A 23257-nucleotide genomic window follows, 5' to 3' on the forward strand; every position below is an offset into this window, starting at 1 on the left:
TAAGTTTTTTGAGATGGGGGTCAGGGGGGAGGGTATTGTGGATATGTAGCTATGTTTTTTAATTAATTCATCCCATAAATGAAAAGTTTCTGCAATAATTGACAAAAGATCGGTGGGTAGGTTCCTCGATTTCGGGGATAGCCAGCACTTGCTCCCAAGATGGTTTGTGCTGGACAGATGGTGTTCTAAAAGAACCCATTCTTTGTGTGATGAGTGTCTGCACCAGTTGATGATTCTGGTGAGAAAAGTGGCCAATATGTACTGCTGCAGGTCTGGGATTCCCAGGTCTCCTAGATCTTTTGGGCGGTAAAGTGTTGCAGTTGTGATTCGGGGTCGTTTATGCTGCCAGATATATTTTGTGATCAGTTTTTGTATATTATGCATTAGTGACAATGGTAAAGGGATGGGGAGAGTCTGGAAGAGGTACAGTATCTTGGGAAGAAGGATAATTTTGACAGCATTGATCCTACCTACCCATGAGCTTAGGAGAGCTTGTGTCGTTGTGGTTATGGCTTTAAAATTTGCGTCTATTAATGTGGTCTTGTAAGGAGATATATGTATTCCTAAATATTTGATAGATAGGTGCTACGTGCGAAAAGGAACTAGTGTTTGTATTATTTTCAGTTCGTCCGTCAGACGTCCGATAGGAAGAAGTTCTGATTTGGAAATATTTATTTTGAAATCAGAGAAGGAACCATAGGTATGGAGGGTGTGGAGGAGGGGGGGAATCGAGGAGACTGGCTGTGTAAGTGTTAAGAAAATGTCATCCACGTATAGAGAAGTTTTATATTCATAGTGTTCGAATTTGAATCCTTGGATAGTGGGATTATTCCGGATATGGGAGGCCAAGACCTCCATGGCGAGGATAAATAGTATTGGAGAGAGGGGGCACCCCTGTCTTGTACCGTTAGATATCCGAAATGGGGAAGACAATGTATCGTTTAGTTTGACTTTGGCTATTGGTTGATTGTATAGTGAAATTTTTTCCCTATGAAGGTCTGGTCAAACACAAATTTAGTAAGTGACGTCCGTAAAAATTGCCAATTTAGCCTATCAAAGGCTTTCTCTGCGTCCATAGAAATGAACGCAGAGGGGATTTTGTGGTTGTGGGCGAATTCCATAAGGTGCAAAATTTTGGTAATGTTATCCTTTCAGGGAGTAAAGCATGCTTGATTTAAACGAATTAAAGATGACAGTATAGTGTTAATGCGGGTAGCGAGTATTTTTGCGTACAGTTTAATATCTGTGTTGAGAAGAGATATTGGGTGAAAATTCGCCGGTATGGTAGGTGGTTTCCCTGGCTTGGGGATAACTACTACATGTGGCTCTAGCATGAATTGGGGAAGGGATTGTTGTGAGACACTTCATTAAATAGGCGTGTGAGGTGTGGTGTAAGTGCTGGTGCTGCAAGCATTTCGTGATTTGAATCAGGTTTGTTAAGGTCTTTAAGCTGGTCAGATGATAGTGTGGGTAATTGTGCGCTGGAAACGTATTCAGTCATGGACAAGGGCGTCGATTGTGTTGGCGTGTCCATGTGGAGGTTACATAGGGCGGAGTAGTAGTCGTGAAAAGATTGAAGGATATCCTTAGTAGTTTTAAAGGTGATTGAGGAGTTAGGTTAATGGATTTCGTATATGTGTGACTTTAATCGTTTCTTTTTCAGTGCCCTGGCCAGTAATTTGCCTGATCTGTTATTTACGTAATAGAACATACTCTTTGTTTTGATGCGTAGTGCTTGATATTCAATTTGTAAAAAACTATCTAGTGTGAGTCTAGCCTTATGCAGGTCATTTTTTATAAGGGGGTCAGTTGGGGATAATTTATGGGCATGGTCTAGTCTAGCAAATGAGTCTGTCAAGTTCTTGTAGGATTGTCTTTGCTTTTAAATGTTGGGCTTTGAGCTTTATCAGTTCCCCGCGAAGCACGCATTTGTGTGCCTCCCATAAGGTGTATTTGCTGTTGACAGAATGCTGGTTAAGAGTGAAGTATTCGGCAATGGTTTTGCTAAGTTGTGTAACTGTGTCAGAGTTGTTGAGAAGGGTTTCATCAAGTCTCCATTGATATGGTGTTAGGGGTGTGTTATGCCAGGATAGTTGAAGTTTTACAGCGGAGTGGTCCGACCAAAATGTGGGAGAAATATCACACCTATTAACTAGGGCTAGTGCCGCTTGATTTGAAAGTATGTAATCAAGACGACTGTAGGATTTATTGGGATGAGAAAAAAAGGTGTAATCGCGTGTGTCTTGGTGAATGAAACGCCAAGTGTCGTAGAGGTTAAGGTCTCTCATACCTTTCCATAGAGTGTTTGTAATTTTTTTTTATATTTTGATGTTGGGATTTGAGCTATACTTAGAAGGGTGTAAGGGGATATTGAAATCTCCTGCTATAAAGGTAGGTCCTTTAGCGTTATCTGTAATTTTGTTAAGGATGTTTTTAAAGAATGCGGTTTGAATAGTGTTCGGGGCGTATATATTTATAAGTGTGATGGGTCTGCTGTAAAATAAGCCTACCAGGGCCAAATATCTGCCTTCGGAGTCTTTAGCAGATTGTATAAGCGTGAAAGGGATTGATTTATTGATGCTAACTCCACCTCTTTTAGAACTGTTTGAACTATGGTAGTGGGTGGTAAAAATCTTGACAAAATATTTAGGCTCTTTATTACGTTTAAAGTGTGTCTTCTGGAGAAACAGGATATCCACCTGTCTTCTGGATAGATCTAACAGGGCTTTTGATCGTTTCTGGGGTGAATTTAGACCTTTTGCATTTTGGGAAAGAAGGGTTAACTTCTGCACTGCTTGTTTGGTATCATTAGCCATTAATGTAGCGGGGGAGGTAAAGAGATATCTGGCAATTAAGGAAGGGGGGCCTCGCTGTGATGCGGAGTAAGTGTAAGAGTGAATGGTTTCCTGAGAATAAGAATAATATTTTTAACGTACATTTCAGTAATGAAAACACCATGATAAACAACGAAATATTAACAATACAGAACATGAGGTTACCAACAAGGTAAACAAAGGGAAAAGAAAAAAAAAAGGAAAAAAAAACTCTTCCTATTATAGGGCATAAATGAGAGTAGGTAGGGGGTATGACCACTACTAGCCCTATAGTGTATATATCTAGTTATATTGGTAGAGCAGAACATCCTGGCCATGGGGAGTTTAGGACGGGAGGGGTAGGGGGATAGAGGGGTTAGAAGGGTGGGGAGGCTGGAACAGGGGTGAGAAGTGAGGTTGGGAGAACAGGAGTTATTGTATGGGAGTACAAGTAAATAAATAATTAAATAGTTAAATACAGAGACCTGTAAAATGCAAAAGGGTTACAAACACATGGTACATTTACATTTACTTGCCCGATCTTGCGGGGAGCTTTAATCATGAGTCCATACAATATGCCAAGTCTTTACTAACTAATGGTGAAGGAGCTGCTAGGTGGAGCGGGTAGAAGAAGCTAGACTGGAGGCGGCTAGGCTCCTGGGTGAGACCACATTTGGTTTATTCTTTTTCTGTAGGACGGTATGCCATGATTCGGCTGGTGGGTGTTGTCTCTTGGGTGAAGAAGACGTGGTGTGGGCAAGTGAGGAGGACCCAGAAGGGGGGTCTAGGTCCAGTGTTTAACATACATTTGAGATATCTTCTGGAGTCCTACATATGTGGCGGGAATTGTTCCTGATGGTCCAGATGTGCGTCGGGAATCCCCAGCGGTATGGGATCTTTTTATTCCATAATAAGGTGGTGATTGGAGCGAAATCTTTCCTTCGCTGTAGTGTCCGTGTCGAGAGGTCCTGGAAGAATTGCAAAACATTTCCTCTAAATCTCACGGGTTGATGCTTTCTGGATTGTGATAAGAGCATCTCTTTTTCTTGGCAATTTTCAAAGCAAATTACGATATCTCTGCGTGGCGCTGAGTCTGGTGGTTTAGGCCTTAGAGTTCTATGCGCTCTGACCCAGAGGATCTCTGTTGTATGAGAGGGATCCTTTAGATGTTGAAACAAGGCTGGGAGATAGATAGTTTTTCCTGGAGTGACTCTATGGTTTCTTGTTGTGAAGTAAGCTGTTCCGTGAGATGCTGAATATCCTCTTTCACGGTGTCTGTTACTTCCAAGGTTTCCACCTGAAAGCCAAGTGTATGTATATTCTGCTTCATCTCGGCTAATTCTTCTCTGAGGCATGACCGCACTATGTTTGCGATATCTTGTTTCGTGGGGAGATTTTGCAAGAGTGTTGTCGGCAATTGTGTGTCTGTTACTTGGGGCCTGCAATGTTGCAAATCCTGAGCAGCGTTTGTCACAGGTTTTTCTTTCTGCTTATAATTGGTGGGAGACATATCTGCTGTGTCTGAACTTTGTAATAAAGAGGACATTGTGAGAATTTGACCTGTTGTAGGTTTCACCAGCTTGTCTTGTTTTAAGGTACGTCTAGTTGACATGTTAAATGACATGTGCGTATAGCAAAACTCGTGTGACTGATATTTAAGGACTCCAGTCCTAGAAAAATAGTGATGAAAATTTCAAGGCAGGTGAAAAAAAAAAGCAGCTTTTGTTGGTCTTAATATACTGACAGTCTCTGTAGCAGTGAGCAGATGTCACAGTAATTAAGATTTGATTTATCCTTCTCTTCTTTACAAGAAATGGTTAGACTCTGTAATGTACTACTTTATGGGCCTTTAATAACTTAAAAGCTGGGAACTAGTAGCTAGTGGGATTTATGGCCTCTTTGTTAGTTCTTTTGTTCCCTTTTTTTTTTCTATCTTCCCCTTGCAAAAAACCACACCAGGCTGAGCTAGGGCAAGCTATTACCTCTAGTACTGTGAATGTACAGAGCGTGGAGTTTTAAATGCAGGTGGCTTACCCTCTCCAGTCCGTTGTAGGCCCAAGACGGGGACTAAATTTATGGTCGGTATCCGGATCCAAGTGAGCTACCTCCGGTTCGTAGACGGATCGTTTTGGAAGTCCCTGAGCCTCAGGATTGTCAGATGGGGCTCTTGTCAGAGAGGTCTAATATTTTGGGTGTCCTTAATTTGTCGTGGCGGTCACCATTGCAGGCTGGAGGGTCCTGGTAGGCCTAAATAGACCGGATTTAGAAGCAAGCGATTTTCCTCCCAATCTTCACAGGAGATGGTGTTGGGTAACAGGGGAGCTGGATTGGGGTGGTTTGGAGGTGAATAAGGGCAGGATGGCCAGGATAATCGGCTGGATAAAGAACTTTATTGGCAGAGCTCCGGTGTTATGCTGCACTCATGTCAGCAGCCGGCTCCGCCCCTAACATGACTTTTTATTTATTATCTATTGACTTGCATTTTAGCTGTGTTGTGCACAACCCACGGGCATGAGCACAATGTTATCTATATGGCCCACATGAACTAGTAGTCTCCTGTTGTGAAAAGCAAATAAAAAAGTATGTGATAAGAGGCTGCGTGTAGTGGCTTAGAAACAGGCAGAAATTTAGAGGTTTAAAGTATATTAATATAACAATGTTGGTTGTGCAAAGCTGGGGAATGGATAGTAAAGGGGTTATCTATCTTTTTAAACAATAACATTTTTGGAGTTGACTGTCCCTTTAAGTGTGCTTTGAGGATTGGAATTGAGAAACACTGTTCTGTCGAAACCAAGTTTAATTTTGGCTTTGGCTTCTTACCTTTGGATCAAATACACATGTATATAAATAAAAATACAAACCTGAAACCTGTTTGAAACCTGAAAAGGTGGTGTGTCAGAGTTTGTTGTTAATATTTTTGTTTACCATCTAGGTACAATGTCACCATGTTTGCTGTGTGCTATGTTAATATTTGTTTTAAAAGTGTGCCAGTGACTGGGCATAACTGTCTGGATAGGACTTGGCACACAGGTCAGTGGGTACTGCCAAGATTTCCTCACACTACAACATGCAAAGCAGCAAGACTATTTCTTTATTTTATTGCATTGCTTAATTATTTACAACACATGCTGCTCTTCAAAAGTTTGTTTAATTTATTTTTTGTTTAATTTCTGTCTTTAGAAAACAGACTGGGAAGTGGCCATCAAAAGCATCAATAAAAAAAACCTGTCGAAATCACAGATCCTGCTTGGCAAAGAAATAAAGATTCTGAAGGTAAGCAGCATTACTTGGCACATTTAACAGATGATCATTATTAAGTATAATTTACCTGTATTTAGTTGTTCCCTATAGCATAAATAAGGTATAAAATGTTTAGCTCTGCATAATGAAACAACCTTGCAAAATACTTTCATTATTTATTTTTCCCCATTTCATGTAATTTAGCCCATAAAAAATATTTCCCCCCCTAATTCTAAGAGCTTGAAATGCACTCTACAGACCCCTCTGAGCTAACCCTGCTACATATATTTCCCTAATTGGTTTTAACAGATAACAACTACAAAACAATGTACTTTGTATTAACATACAACTGTGGCTAGCCTTGTCTGCAGACTTGAGCCCAGTGTGGCTTATCAAAATAAAGCAATTCAGGGGTGGAGTTTGGCTATTAAACTAAAACTGCAGCAGATAAAAAGTTAATTTGTTTTAAAAATGTTTATACTTGACTAATATGGTTTTCTGTGTTATTCAATAGAAATACAAAATAAATGTCTTGTTAATCCAAGATATGTCCCTTTAAAAAACTAAATTGTGGTATTTATTTTCTTTTTCTTTTGAAAGGATGTGTTTAAGTTTGTATTTCACTTTGCTCATGGGTCTCTTGTGTTTTTCTGTACTGAATAAATAAATATCTTCTTCCTTTTTCCACCAATAGGCCTGTAGGAGTTGTCATTTTCAGCCAGTGAGCACTAGTTGGAAGTTAACTGATACTGCTAATATAGGCTCCCTCTAGTTTACAATTAACCCTTTCATGACATAGGCAATTGTTCAAGTTCTGAACGTAAACGAAACCTTGAATTTCAGCTATATGTCTTTTCAACCATAATTTACCCCTTTCACATTAAGTGCACCCACACTAATTATATAGTGTTTTTTAGAGGACAGATAGGGCTTTCTTTTGGCATAAAAGATTTATTTCTCAACTATAATTTTATATAAAAAAAATCAAAGTAAGTGTGAGAAATTAAGAAATTTGAAGCTTTCCAAATGATTTTATTGTGAATATCATCATCCTGATATAGTTCCTTGCTACGGGTCCAGATCCAGGGATCCCAAGGCGACTCTAGTGGATGCACTAGTAGCACCTTGGACCTTCAAACTAGCTTATGTGTTCCCGCCGTTTCCTCTCATCCCCAGGCTGGTAGCCAGGATCAATCAGGAGAGGGCGTCGGTGATCTTGATAGCTCCTGCGTGGCCACGCAGGACTTGGTATGCAGATCTGGTGAATATGTCATCGGCTCCACCTTGGAAGCTACCTTTGAGACGAGACCTTCTTGTTCAGGGTCCGTTCGAACATCCGAATCTGGTTTCACTCCAGCTGACTGCTTGGAGATTGAACGCTTGATTTTATCGAAGCGAGGATTCTCAGATTCTGTTATCGATACTCTTGTTCAGGCCAGAAAGCCTGTAACTCGAAAGATTTACCACAAGATTTGGAAAAAATATATCTGTTGGTGTGAATCTAAAGGATTCCCTTGGGACAAGGTTAAGATTCCTAGGATTCTATCCTTCCTTCAAGAAGGATTGGAAAAAGGATTATCTGCAAGTTCCCTGAAGGGACAGATTTCCGCCTTGTCAGTGTTACTTCACAAAAAGCTGGCAGCTGTGCCAGATGTTCAAGCCTTTGTTCAGGCTCTGGTTAGAATCAAGCCTGTTTACAAACCTTTGACTCCTCCCTGGAGTCTCAATTTAGTTCTTTCAGTTCTTCAGGGGGTTCCGTTTGAACCCTTGCATTCCGTTGATATTAAATTATTATCTTGGAAAGTTTTGTTTTTGGTTGCAATTTCTTCTGCTAGAAGAGTTTCAGAATTATCTGCTCTGCAGTGTTCTCCTCCTTATCTGGTGTTCCATGCAGATAAGGTGGTTTTGCGTACTAAACCTGGTTTTCTTCCGAAAGTTGTTTCTAACAAAAACATTAACCAGGAGATTATCGTACCTTCTCTGTGTCCGAAACCAGTTTCAAAGAAGGAACGTTTGTTGCACAATTTGGATGTTGTTCGCGCTCTAAAATTCTATTTAGATGCTACAAAGGATTTTAGACAAACATCTTCCTTGTTTGTTGTTTATTCCGGTAAAAGGAGAGGTCAAAAAGCAACTTCTACCTCTCTCTCTTTTTGGATTAAAAGCATCATCAGATTGGCTTACGAGACTGCCGGACGGCAGCCTCCCGAAAGAATCACAGCTCATTCCACTAGGGCTGTGGCTTCCACATGGGCCTTCAAGAACGAGGCTTCTGTTGATCAGATATGTAGGGCAGCGACTTGGTCTTCACTGCACACTTTTACCAAATTTTACAAGTTTGATACTTTTGCTTCTTCTGAGGCTGTTTTTGGGAGAAAGGTTTTGCAAGCCGTGGTGCCTTCCATTTAGGTGACCTGATTTGCTCCCTCCCTTCATCCGTGTCCTAAAGCTTTGGTATTGGTTCCCACAAGTAAGGATGACGCCGTGGACCGGACACACCTATGTTGGAGAAAACAGAATTTATGTTTACCTGATAAATTACTTTCTCCAACGGTGTGTCCGGTCCACGGCCCGCCCTGGTTTTTTTAATCAGGTATGATATTTTATTTTCTTTAACTACAGTCACCACGGTACCATATGATTTCTCCTATGCAAATATTCCTCCTTAACGTCGGTCGAATGACTGGGGTAGGCGGAGCCTAGGAGGGATCATGTGACCAGCTTTGCTGGGCTCTTTGCCATTTCCTGTTGGGGAAGAGAATATCCCACAAGTAAGGATGACGCCGTGGACCGGACACACCGTTGGAGAAAGTAATTTATCAGGTAAACATAAATTCTGTTTTTGTTGTATGCGTTTTTTACACAAACACTGCACTTTGGCTGTTTCTGTCATCAGGCTTTTATGTTTTACTGCTATAAAACACACATATTTGTGTTTGTCAATGTCCTACAAGTACAACAGTACCCCCCATGTACAGGTTTTACGGGGTTTACACGAGTTACAGGGCCAAATATGGGGTCTGCCCATTTCAGTCTTTATGCATGGAAATTTGGCACCTTAATTTTCTGTGCCTATGTCCTCTTTGAGACATTATAGCAGCCCAGGAATGAAAATTACCCCATCATGGCATACCATTTTCAAAAGAAGACACCCTAGGGTATTCCAAAAGGCCCATGTCACATCTTTTTGTGAAGCCCCTTAGGCATAACATCTGGCCAAATGTAGTGCTCATTTATTTTTAATGCGTTCTTTGCACAAACACTGCACTTTGGCTGTTTCTGTCATCAAGCTTTTATGTTTTACTGCTATAAAACACACATATAAGTGTTTGTCAATGTCCTACAAGTACAACAGTACCCCCATGTAAAGGTTTTATGGGGTTTACTGAAGTTACAGGGCCAAATATGGGGTCTGCCCATTTACATGAAAATTTGACACATTCACCTTCTGGGCCTATGTTCTCTTTGAGACATTATAGAAGCCCAGGAATGAAAATAACCCCATCATGGCATACAATTTACAAAAGTAGACACCCTAGGGTATTCCAAAAGGCCCATGTCACATCTTTTTGTGAAGCCCCTTAGTCACAACACCTGGCCAAATGTAATGGTCATTTTTTTGCATGCGTTTTTTGCACAAACAGTGCACTTTGGCTGTCTCTGTCATCAACCTTTTATGTTTTGCTGCTATAAAACACACATATTAGTGTTTGTCAAGGTCCTACGAGTAAAACAGTACCCCCCATGTACAGGTTTTATGGGCTTTACAGAAGTTACAGGGCCAAATATGGGGTCTGCCCATTTCAGTCTTTATGCATGGAAATTTGGCACCTTAATTTTCTGTGCCTATGTCCTCTTTAAAACATTATAGCAGCCCAGGAATGAAAATTACCCCATCATGGCATACCATTTTCAAAAGAAGACACCCTAGGGTATTCCAAAAGGCCCATGTCACATCTTTTTGTGAAGCCCCTTAGTCACAACACCTGGCCAAATGTAATGGTCATTTTTTTGCATGCGTTTTTTGCACAAACAGTGCACTTTGGCTGTCTCTGTCATCAACCTTTTATGTTTTGCTGCTATAAACACACATATTAGTGTTTGTCAAGGTCCTACGAGTAAAACAGTACCCCCCATGTACAGGTTTTATGGGGTTTACAGAAGTTACAGGGCCAAATATGGGGTCTGCCCATTTCAGTTTTTATGCATGGAAATTTGGCACCTTAATGTTCTGTGCCTATGTCCTCTTTGAGACATTATAGCAGCCCAGGAATGAAAATTACCCCATCATGGCATACCATTTTCAAAAGAAGACACCCTAGGGTATTCCAAAAGGCCCATGTCACATCTTTTTGTGAAGCCCCTTAGACATAACATCTGGCCAAATGTCGTGCTCATTTTTTTGTATGCGTTTTTTGCACAAATACTGCACTTTGGCTGTTTCTGTCATCAACCTTTTATGTTTTGCTGCTATAAAACACACATATTAGTGTTTGTCAAGGTCCTACGAGTAAAACAGTACCCCCCATGTACAGGTTTTATGGGCTTTACAGAAGTTACAGGGCCAAATATGGGGTCTGCCCATTTCAGTCTTTATGCATGGAAATTTGGCACCTTAATTTTCTGTGCCTATGTCCTCTTTAAAACATTATAGCAGCCCAGGAATGAAAATTACCCCATCATGGCATACCATTTTCAAAAGAAGACACCCTAGGGTATTCCAAAAGGCCCATGTCACATCTTTTTGTGAAGCCCCTTAGTCACAACACCTGGCCAAATGTAATGGTCATTTTTTTGCATGCGTTTTTTGCACAAACAGTGCACTTTGGCTGTCTCTGTCATCAACCTTTTATGTTTTGCTGCTATAAAACACACATATTAGTGTTTGTCAATGTCCTAAGAGTAAAACAGTACCCCCCATGTACAGGTTTTATGGGGTTTACAGAAGTTACAGGGCCAAATATGGGATCTGCCCATTTACATGGAAAATTGGCACATTCACTTTCTGGGCCTTTGTCCTCTTTGAGACATTATAGCAGCCCAGGAATGAAAATTACCCCATCGTGGCATACCATTTATAAAAGTAGACAACCCAGGGTATTGAAAAAGGACTATGTTTAGTCTTTGTTTGTAGCCACTTAGTCACAACATCTGGCCAAAGGTAATGTTCATATTTTAGTTTTAGTTTATCACAAAAACACTGCCTTTTTGCTGTTTATATCATCCTTTTATGTTTTACTGCTATAATACACCCATCTTTGTGTTCAGCGATGTCCCATGAGTACAACAATACCCCCTATGTACAGGTTTTATGTGGTTTCAGGAAGTTACAGCGCCCAATATAAGGTCTGCCAATTTGCATGGAAATTGGGCACATTGATTTTATGGACCTTTGTTGCCTTTGAGACAGTATGGCAGCGCAGGAATGAAAATTACCCCACCATGGCATACCATTTGCAAAAGTAGACAACCCAGGGTATTGAAAAGGGACTATGTTTAGTCTTTTTTTGTAGCCACTTAGTCACAAAACCTGGTCAAATTTAGTGGTCATATTTTTTTTATTTGCTTTTTTCACACAGACACTGCCTTTTTTCTATTTAGATCAACATCATTATATTTTTTACTGCTATAATACACCCATATCTGTGTTCAGTGATCTCCCATGAGTGCAACAATACCCCCTATGCACAGGTTTTATGTGGTTTTAGGAAGTTACAGGGCCCAATATAGGGTCTGCATAGAAATTTGGCACATTGATTTTCTGGACCTATGTTGCCTTTGAGACAGTATGGCAGCCCAGGAATGAAAATTACCCCCCTCATGACATACCATTTGCAAAAGTGGATAACTCAGGATATTCTAAAAGGAGTATTTTAGTTGTTTTGTATAACTTATAATGGCCTTAGAGTGGATGGGCTTAACATATAAAGGGACAGGACAAGGTCAGGGGATTTATGAAGTGAGGAATACAGAATAATAAAATAAAATAAATTAGGAACACATACAGATTGCTTTCAAATTAAAAGTTTAACTCTGTGTGATATAATCGAAAGCAATCAGTGATACAGAGGCCAGGTTGAGAGGGGCAGTCAGGGCAATGGTAACTAGAATCCCTCCTCCCTCCTTTTTTATAGCAGACTCTGCATCTTTTCTGGGGTGTTAATTTGCAGGCAGTGGGGGGGATCCTAGTGGGAAAATGCCTGCCACAGAGTCGCTCGACATTTTCAGATTGAACAGTGGGAGGATTAGGGGTCTGGTTAAACAAAATATCAGATGTTACATTTAACACAAATTCCAAAAAAGTATAAGTTTTCCCTGTGCCTGTTTTTTTGTACAGCACATATGCATTATATACTGCGATCTGCATAATATAAAAGGCTACTTTTTTGTACCAAGTTCTAGTTTTTCTTTGAATTAGATATGGCTGCAGGCACCGGTCAGCTAAATCTACCCCCCCACATGTTTTTGTTGTACTCCACAATGCACTTTGGCTTTAGGATCTGTGCAGATCTTCCCTTCACAGACACTGACACTGTAGCTTCATCGTGCATTGTGGAGAGCATGTACACATCTTTTTTATCAGTGTACCGAAGGGCCAGTAGCTCATTGTGGCGTAAAGCTGACGTTGTGCCCCTACTTTTTTTTCCATATGTCAGCTTCTGGGGGAAACCTTCGCGATTTTTTCTTGTTGTGCCACAGGCCACGGTTTCAAAATAAAATAAAAATTTTAATAGCTCTGTGCTGGTGTAAAAATTATCGAGCCACCTATGGTACCCTTTATTTAGCAGGGGTAGTAGGAGATCCCACACAATTTTCCCACTTGTGCCAACTGAATCTGGGCAGCCAGGTGGATCCAAGTGGCTATCCTTTCCCTGGTAGATGCGAAATGCCCAGGTATACCCAGTACTGCATTCACAGAGCTTATAAAATTTTACCCCATAGACCTCTTGGATGGTATATATTTCTTGAAAAGCAATCTCCCCTTAAATTTCATAAGGGACTCATCAATGCAAATGTCCTGCTCAGGTATGTAAACTTCTTTAAATTTTTGGGACAGGTGGCTTATCAGGGGCCTTAGTTTATATAACCTGTCATGCAGGGGGTCATTTTTGGGGGGGCACTTGGTATTATCATTAAAATGGAGAAACCGCAGCAATTGTTCATATCTGTCCCTCTTCATAACCCCTGGAAAAAGAGGGGTAGCCAGGATGGGGTTCTGGCTCCAGTATGAACGAATTCTGGGTTTCTTCACAATCCCCATTATTAATGTCAGGGCCCAAAACTTTTTAATCTCTGGTATGTCAGTGGGGTGCCAGCTATTTTTTCTGACATACAGAGATTGGGGATTTTTGGACAGATACTGGCTGGCATATAAATTTGTTTGAGCAACTATATGCTCAAACATGATATCTGTCAGAATCAGGGACATATAGTTTATTGGCTCACATACTGGAACATCACTTGTGATGCCAGGAGTCTCAGTAAATTCTGGCATTTCTGGGGCAGTGAAATTTGGGGGTATCCAATTTTGGTCATTTGTGCGACGCCTCCTTTTAGGTGGCGGTCAGGGAGCACCAGCATCAGATGTATCACTCAGGAGCTCTATATCTGATGCCGTAAGGGTTGCGCTGTCAGACAGAGCAGAGAGGGTTTCACTCCCTGAATCTGCGGCAAGAATGGCATAAGCCTCTTCTCTTCTGCTGAATAGCGTGCCATAAGGGATTTTTTTCAATACAAATTACCACTTCACCACCACCAATTCCCACTTCACCTTCCCCAAAATCCCACTAAACCACCCCAATTACTACCTCCCAATTACCACCCACCTATTCCCACCCACCCTATTCCCTCAGATTTTTCTTTAAAAAAAAATTATGATTTTTTCTTTTTATATATATATATATATATATATATATATATATATATATATATATATATATATATATATATATATATATATATTATAAACTAAAAAAAAAAAAAAAAGGAACTGGGAAGGGTAGTGATTGGGAACAGCAGGGAAGGGGTTAATAATAACTAAAGATCCCCACAAATAAACTTTTGGGCACTGGTCAAAGCCCTGACAGGCTGATCACTGTGATATTAGGCTGATCACAGTAGCAGCTCAGTGATCAGCAGCAAAAACAATATATATATATATATATATATTTGTAACCCCCACAAATAAACCCCCAACGCTTTTGATCAAAACTGATCAAAGCCCTAACTGGATAACCAAGTTATATTAGGCTGATCACAGTAGCAGCTCTGGGATCAGCAGCAAAAAAATAATAATATATATATATATATATATATATTGTATTTATATTTTTTATATATATTTTCCCCTCTCTAGCACTACAAACACTAAACTGTCTTCCTCTCTCTCTCAGATCGCACTGAGAGCAGAGAGGAAGCGGATACACTTGCAACAGCCAATGATTCCACTCATTGGCTGCTAGAGTGTTACAGGGGACAATCGATACACCCCCTCCATGCTGATTGGATCCTGGGGGAGTGCCAGAGGTGCTAGGCACATCCCCCAACCGGATCCAAAACAAAATATCGGAGGGGGCACAGGAGCTGAAAACCGTTATGCCGTTCTATTCCGTCATAACGGCTCTAAAGCCCAGTGTAATTATGACGGAATGGAACGGCATAACGGCGTTAAAAGGTTAAAGTTAAACAACTTTTATTAGCATTTTTTTTAAGCTCAAAATATTTTAACATGCTGGGAGTTGCTCTTTTACATACGTGATACACCTTTTTATGATTGCAATAGCTTTTTAAATGATTTTTTGCTATTATAAAACTAGTTTGGCAAAGATGTGTCTTTATCCACCAATAGTGTTGTGAGAATTGTACGTATCAGCCAGTGAGCAGCATGTGTAATGCACATCATGTTTTTTTAGTATTTAAACAACCGTAAAAGAGCATTAAACACTTTGAAATGGTAATATAAAATGATAATACAGTATATATATAAAACTCTTTAATATACTTTCAGTATTTATTTTGTCCCCTTTACCTATAATTCCATTCTGAAATTGTGAGCTTTTCAGTTACTGTGAGAAATGGAAGTGCAGAACACTGTTATATCCCACACAGCCATTGGCTGCACACTCTACTGACCTATTTATAACTGTCTCTAATTGGCCACAGAAGAGAAGGTAACCTAAATTACAACATGGCAGCTCCCATTGTTTTATAGACACTAAACCATTGTTTTATAGACACTTATTCTGTCAATATTTAAACAGCTAATGAAACTTTAAAATTACAACATGTTATTCTCAGACTAATCTTTCCTTCCATAAGGCAGGGAGAGTCCACAACTTAATTTCTTACTGTTGGGAAATACAACACCTGGCCACCAGGAGGAGGCAATGACACCCCAGCCAAAGGCTTAAATATGCCTCCCACTTCCCCTATCCCCCAGTTATTCTTTGCCTTTCATCACTATAGGAGGTGGCAGAGAAGTGTCAGAAGATTTGGAAAGTCCTGTAATGGGTATGTTCCCTTCAAAGAAAGGACTGGAGTTTTAAGTAGTCATGAACTCTAGCCTTGAATGCAGTGAAGTTTTGAATTGATTTTAAGCATTGTTGCTGTAAGCTGCTGCAAGCTTAATAAAAGTTAAATTTTATCAACGGAACTGCCTAGTGGTCCTATTTCTTCTTGCTTGGTTTACCTATTAAGTAGTCATGTTAACCTCTCAGTGAGAGTATTGATGAAAGTTAGAGTCTGGAGATGCAGGGAAAGTTTTTCTGCGAACCTATCCAGACTGCCAACTAACAGCTCCTGGGCAATCAGTGTTGACGAGTTTCACTGCTTGCTGTTGCACACTCAAGTCCATGTCAGAGGCGTCATTGCAAGACTGTCACACTTGAGAGGCTGTGCCTGTTCCACAGCATGGATCCTGGAGGTAAGATTGTTTTATATATACATTGCTATACAGGGTCACAGTGTGGCTCCTTTATACCTCAATAGGACCAAGGGTTAATATCTCCTTCAGGGAGATTATTTGAACAGCAAGGGGTTATTTCTAACTGCTTTTATGTGAGAGTTTTTTGGGCTCATAGACTGTGTGCTTTTGTCTTGGAACAAACAGGTTTCACTTTCATTTTGGTGTGTTGCGCAGCTCATAATAGCTTGGCGCCTTTTTCATAGCAGGGGACGTCCTGTCCTACGCACTACGTGACCGGGTGCAGTCTTTTCGTTTTTCCTACGATCTTGCTGCGAACATCGCTCCTAGGAGAGCCTTTTCTCTATTAGCTGTCTGGGTCTAGGAGGTGGTGAGTGCCCAAGCCATTGGGATTATAAAGGTGCCGTTTTTTTGTATAAAGTGTTTACTTTTTGTCTGTCCTTCTGTGAATATATCCTAGCTATGGAGGACTCTGATATTACATTAGAAGGTTCCCCTCCTGTACTGATGAATAATTCCTGTTTATATTGTGAGGAGGCCATGGTTTGCCCGCCTGCTCAATTTAGTTTCATTTGCCTAAGCAATGTTATAAAGTCTAAGAAGGGAGACAAGCCTGCTAATACTCATAGCGCTATTAGCCCCTCTGAGCCGTCTACCTCTCAGGAATCTGGATCCCGAGAGATTACTACCCTTTCTACCCTACCCGCTCTACATGCAGTTCCCCGCAGCACAATTAATCCTCCATCTGGAGGGGGCTTTTTTCCTGCGGACTTTACCGCAGAGTTACAGTCAACGGTGTCTGCGGCCCTGAGTGCCTTACCTCGCTCTAACAAACGCAAGATAAAGGTTAAACATAGTTCTCCTGACTTAGAGTCTTCTAAATATTTGTCTGATTTAGCTATTATGTCCCAGCTATCCGAGGATGAGGTAACCTCTGTAGCTTTAGAGGGTGAACTTTCTGAGTCTTCAGTTGCTAAACCTCCTTCAGCGGAGGAACCCTCCTTTTAGATTTAAAATTGAGCATCTGCGTTTTTTATTAAAGGAGGTTTTGTCTACGCTAGAGGTTCCAGAGGCTACCCTCCCTGAAGAACCTAAGATCCCTAAATTAGACAGGGTTTATGAAGACAGGAAGGTCCCTCTGACTTTTCCTGTGCCAGTTAAGATGGCGAACATTATTAATAACTAATGGGAAAGAATAGGATCTTCTTTTTCTCCCTTGTCTACTTTGAAAAAATGATTCCCGGTCCCTGACTCCCAATTAGACTTATGAGGCTCCGTCCCTAAGATGGATGGTGCTATTTATATGCTGGCTAAGCGTACTACTATACCCCTGGAGGATAGTTCCTATTTCAGAGAGCCTATGGATAAGAAAATGGAAACCTTTCTGAGGAAGATGTTTCAACATACGGGCGTTTTATTTCAACCGGCGGCAGGTGTAGCTTCGGTTGCTGGAGCAGCTACCTACTGATGCAACACTCTGTTGGAGCTCATTGAGGTGGAGACTCCCCTTGAGAATATTCAGGAAAGAATTTAGGCTATGAGAATTGCTAACTCCTTCATCTTTGACACGAAAATTGCAGATTATTTGCATAAATGCAAAGCCTTTTGGCTTTGCGGTCCTAGCCCGCCGGGCACTCTGGTTGAAGTCTTGGTCTGTGGATATGACTTCTAAATCCAGACTTCTTTCTCTTCCTTTCAAGGGGAAGATTTTATTCGGTCCAAGGCTGGACTCCATTATTTCTTCGGTTACCGGAGGGAAGGGTTCTTTCCTACCACAGGACAAGAAAAATAGGCCTAAGGGATGACAATTGTCTAATTTTCTTTCCTTTCTTTCTGACATATCACAACGACAGCAATCCTCATCCATGTCCGAGCAGCCCAAGGGTACTTGGAAGCCGGCTCAGTCCTGGAATAAGTCCAAATAGACTAAGAAGTCCGCCGAGAACAAATCGGCATGAAGGGGCGGCCCCCGATCCAGGATCGGATCGAGTAGGGGGATGTACAGGATCCTTGGGTCCTGGAGGTTGTATCTCAAGGATACAGAATAGGCCCGGGGCAGATTCCTACTCTCCAGTCTACAAGACCAGAAAAGAGGGCTGCCTTCTTAGGTTGCGTACAGGATCTCTCCTCTAGAGTAATTGTCCCAGTACCTTCAGCAGAAAGAGGTTTGGGGTTTTATTCAAACCTTTTCGTGGTTCCAAAGAAGGAGGGAACTTTTATCCAATTCTGGACCTAAAGTGCCTAAACAAGTTTCTGAGTGTTCCCTCTTTCAAGATAGAGACAATTCGGTCAATCCTTCCTCTGGTTCAGGAAGCACAGTTTATGACCACAATAGACCTGAAGGATGCATACCTTCACATCCCGATACACAGGGAACATTTTCAGTTCCTGAGGTTTGCTTTTCTGGACCAGCACTTCTAGTTAATAGCTCTTCCGTTTGGCCTAGCTACTGCTTCAAGGATATTTTCGAAGGTTCTGGGAGCTCTTCTAGCCGTTGGCAGAACATGAGGTATTACAGTAGCTCCTTACCTGGACGATATCTTGGTACAGGCACCATCTTTTCGTCTAGCGGAAGAACATTCTGAGTCCCTTCTCAATCATCTTCGATCACATGGATGGAAGATAAACTTGGAAAAGAGTTCTCTTACTCCAAGTACAAGGGTGAATTTCCTGGGAACTATAATAGACTTCATATACATGAGAATATTCCTCACAGATCAGAGACGTTGCAAGCTAACTTCTGCATGTTTTGCCCTCCAGGCCTCCTTGAGACCTTTAGTGGCTCAGTGTATGGAGGTGATCGGACTCATGGTGTCCTGTATGGACATCATTCCTTTTGCCAGATTCCATCTCAGACCCTTACAACTATGCATGCTGAGACAATAGAATGGCGACCATTCAGATCTGTCTCAACAGATCGTGCTGGACAACCTGTCGATAGACTCGCTCTCCTGGTGGCTCTGTCCAGATCGTCTATTCCAAGGGGTGCCAAGAAGGCACAAGGTCTGTGGACTCAGAAGGAGTCCTCCATTCCGATCAATATTTTACTCCGGGCAATCTTCAATGCCTTGAAGGCTTGGCCCCTTCTGGGTTCGTCCCAGTTTATCAGATTCCAATTAGACAATATAACATTGGTTGCCTACATCGACCATCAGGGGGGAACGAGAAGTTCCTTGACGATGAGAGAAGTATCTTAGATACTAGAGTGGGCGGAGACTCACAAATGTACGCTGTCAGCAATCCACATTCCGGGTGTGGACAACTGGGAAGCGGACTTCCTCAGCAGGCAATCCTTTCACCCTGAGGAATGGTCTCTCCACCCGATGTGTTTGCAGAGATATGCAGCAAGTGGGGGATGCCTGAGATAGATCTCATGGCATCCCGTCTCAATACCAAGCTACCCAGGTATGGGTCGAGGTCGAGGGATCCTCAGGCGGAACTGATAGATGCCCTATCAGTACCATGGAGGTTCAGACTCATATATCTTTTTCCTCCAATACTGCTTCTCCCTCGTGTGGTGGCTCGCATCAAGCAGGAGCGAGCATCAGTGATTCTGATTGCTCTGTTGTGGCCATGAAGAACGTGGTTTGCGGATCTGGTGGGGATGTCCTCCTCTCCTCAGTGGAGGTTACCTTGTCGCAGAGAACTACTGATACAGGGTCCCTTTATTCATCAAAATATAAATTATCTGAGGCTGACTATGTGGTGATTGAGCGCTTAGTCTTAGTCAAGAGAGAGTTTTCGACACTCTGGTTCAAGCTCGTCAGCCAGTTAATCGTCATATCTACCATAAAGTGTGGAAGACTTACTTGTACTGGTGTGAAGAGTGTGGCTTTTCCTGGCATAAGGTTAAGGTTGCCAGAATTTTAGCTTTTCTCCAGGATGGACTGGAGAAAAGTTTATCTGCTAGTTCCCTGAAGGGACAGATATCGGCCCTGTCAGTGTTACTGCTCAAAAGATTGGCTGAGCTTCCGGATGTGCAGTCCTTTGTTAAGGCTCTGGCTAGGATCAGACCTGTGTTTAGATCTGGGGCTCCACCTTGGAGCCTCAATCTTGTCCTTAGTATTTTGCAGCAGGCTCCAGTTGAGCCTATGCATACTGTTGACATTAAATTGTTATCTTGGAAGGTTCTTTTTTTCTTGGCTATTGCCTCTGTGTGCAGAGTTTCTGAGATTTCTGCTTTGCAATGTGACCCCCCTTATCTGTTTTTTCATGCTGATAAGTAGGTTTAATGCACTAAACTAGGGTTCCTCCCTAAGGTGGTGTTGAATCGTAACATTAATCAAGAATGTGTTGTTGCTTCCTTGTGTCCTAATCCTTCTTCAGCGAAGGAATGTTTGCTTCACAATCTAGGTATGGTTCGTGCCTTGAAGTTCTATCTTCAGGCTACTAAGGAATTCAGACAATCTTCCTCTTTGTTTGTCATCTATACGGGGAAGCGTTAGGGGCAGAAGGCTACTACGACTTCCCTATCTTTCTGGTTGTGGAGTCTCATCCGCGTAGCTTATGAGACAGCGGGATGACAGGATAACGGCTCATTCCACTAGAGCAGTGGCTTCCTCTTGGACTTTTAAGAACATATCCTCAATGGATCAGATTTTTAAGGTGGCTACTTGGTCCTCCTTACACACTTTTTCAAAATGTTACAGGTTTGATGTGTTTGCTTCTGCTGAAGCAGCTTTCGGGAGAAAAGTTTGGCAGGCTGTGGTGCCCTCAGAATAGGGTCCTCCTCTTTTTTTCTGTTCCCTCCCGTTATTCATTCAGTGTCCTCTGGAGCTTGGGTATAGTTTTCCCAACAGTAAAGAATGAAGTTGTGGACTCTTCCTGCCTTATGGAAGGAAAACATAATTTGTGCTTACCAGATAAATTCCTTTCCTTCCTGGCAGGGAGAGTCCATGACCCCACCCCCAATTTATGTTTTGATGGGCAGCTCCCTTTTTTTTATTATTTCTTCTGGCAACCTTTATACCCTGATGTTTCTCCTACTTTTCCTTGTTCCCTCGGCAGAATGACTGGGGGATAGGGGAAGTGGAAGGGTGGCCAGATGTTGTATTTCCCAACAGTAAGGAATGAAGTCATGGACTCTCCCTGCCAGGAAGGAAAGGAATTTATCTGGTAAGCATACATTATATTTTTATTTGATTGCATCATTCTATTTAGCATTTATTTAGTGTTTAATGTCCTTTTAATGTATTATTATTTCCTCTATACAGAGGTATCTCTGATAGGACTGAATTTGAAAACAAGGGTCATCCAGTCACCCTGTCCTATCAGGTTCACTAGGTCTGCTGGTTTTATCAACCAGTAAACTGGATCAGTAGTTAAATTATTCATGCATGTGTGACATCATCTTCCCCCTACTGTGAGAGCTGACACAAGATAGTAAGGAGTCTCAAGAGATTGTGCATGGTATAAATATAGTAAAGACCAGCCTGACACTGTGATATCACATGAATCAATTTATTTTTGTACATTAAAATGAAATTGTTTAGATTTTAGAAACATGTTTATTTGTTACTAAATTAAAAACTCTGTCAGACAAAATAGGGCCTTTTTTACATATATTTATTTTATATATCGAAGATAAAGAACATTACAGTAAAATAAAGTGACAGCTTATATTTATTTTTATCTGAGTTGCTAACCATTCTCTCTTTGGAGGATATGCACTGTTAAAGCCAGGTATATGAAACAGTGATCTTTCTGTAACAAAATATGTCAAATCAATGTAAACATAAAAAGATTTAGGTAAACTAAAAAACAAACAAAAAACAAACAAACAGCAAACAACATATTTGTTTTCTTGCTAAAATTCTCAGTGTAGCCACTGCTTGCAATGAGATAAGTGAGCTGACATTACACACCTTAAGTTCTATTGTCACACAGTTTTTGCTGCAAAAGTCCTCTATTGAGCATGGTGCAAGTGCAGGTGTCTCCAGCAACCACTTCAAAGGTTTAGCCACTCCTTTTCCTTCTTTTAGAGACCACAGCCCTCTTGTGGGGTTGTGACAGGAAGCAATGGAGTCTGTACAAACAAAGTTAAAAAAAAAGAAATGCAAGTTAAAATCCTTTTAAAATGAATAATACATAGTGTCATGATAACCCTATGCCTGGTTCTTTTTTATTACAATGAAACAGACTTTTATATCCCTTTAAAGGAACTTAATCCAGCTGTCCTCTTACCTCACTGCCTCTATAAATCTTCCAGTTTCAAAACTGTGAGAACCACCTAAGCACAACCCCCACTAGCCTCTGTGACCTGCTCATGCACACCCAACCCGCTCACACAATAAAGTCGCCCCGGCCCCTGCTCATTCAGCATTACATTTCTTTTTTAAAACAAACTGCTTCTGATAGATCTGTGAGGTCTGCCAAATTATTTTGTAGAATTGATAAAAGTAGGAACTACAACTGAATGTATTGCTGCTTGCTTGATATATATTACAGTGGAATTGTAGTGCAAGTTACAGAATTTCCTTTTTTAGGCCTCCCTGTTTAGCATGGGACAAGCACAATTTCTACACAAATGAAGGATATGAGCTCCTGCATTGATTAAGCAGTCACTGTGTAGAATGCAGTAGTGTTAAATATACATACAAATTGGTAATTTTTTTTACACACCAGCATACTATAAGCAGCTGCAATAATGTAGTTTTAAAGAAGTTTGCTTTAGCCCTTTTTTAATGCCAAGATAAGCACCAAGAACATCTAGTGCTGATGCTTTGATAAGTGGCAGTTTCTACTCAGGACCAGCAGTGCTCTATGAGTCCGAAGTGGTACTTTAACTATGTGTTTATCCCCTTTGCCCTTAGAGATGCTCTAACAAATAAGAGTATGTGATTTTATCACTGTAACGGCCCTTTAAGGTTCAGCGTTCTGCAGAATGCACTTTAGCCTCCCCTTGGGCAATGTAAAAACTCCTATTTTCCTGCTGAGGACAATCAAAGACAGACAAAAACAGGAAATAAAAGAGACTGTGCAAACAAGGGTGTGTTGAACATATGATTGTTGAAATAATGATGTAACATGGTTTCCACACAGCCTTATTTGTGCAGTATCTTTTATTGCCTGATTTGTATAAGTCCCTAATTGTCCTCTGTAGAAGAGAAGAGAGAGATAAGGGGAAACTTATGTTTAAACATGACCGTGTACATTACTCTATAGAAACTAAACAGTTAAATCTTTAATATTTAAACAACTAATATAACCAGGGCTGGCTCAACCATGGGACCAAGAGGGTTCAACGGACCCATGCAGCACTTCAGTGACTGAGTCAGTCATT

The 23257-nt window shown here is 41.1% G+C and overlaps 1 protein-coding gene across 3 annotated transcripts in view; it reads left to right on the forward strand.

Annotated features, from left to right (window-relative positions):
* ULK2 (unc-51 like autophagy activating kinase 2) overlaps window positions 1-23257 on the forward strand; it is a 439206-nt gene that overhangs the window by 8248 nt on the left and 407701 nt on the right. For all 3 annotated transcript variants that reach the window (XM_053707357.1, XM_053707358.1, XM_053707359.1), the window contains exon 2: window positions 5994-6086. In XM_053707357.1, the coding sequence (XP_053563332.1) occupies window positions 5994-6086 (93 nt within the window). The remainder of the gene's footprint in view (window positions 1-5993; window positions 6087-23257) is intronic.

This window comes from Bombina bombina, chromosome 3 (genome assembly GCF_027579735.1).
Source record: "Bombina bombina isolate aBomBom1 chromosome 3, aBomBom1.pri, whole genome shotgun sequence".
In the NCBI taxonomy this organism is placed as follows: domain Eukaryota; kingdom Metazoa; phylum Chordata; class Amphibia; order Anura; family Bombinatoridae; genus Bombina; species Bombina bombina.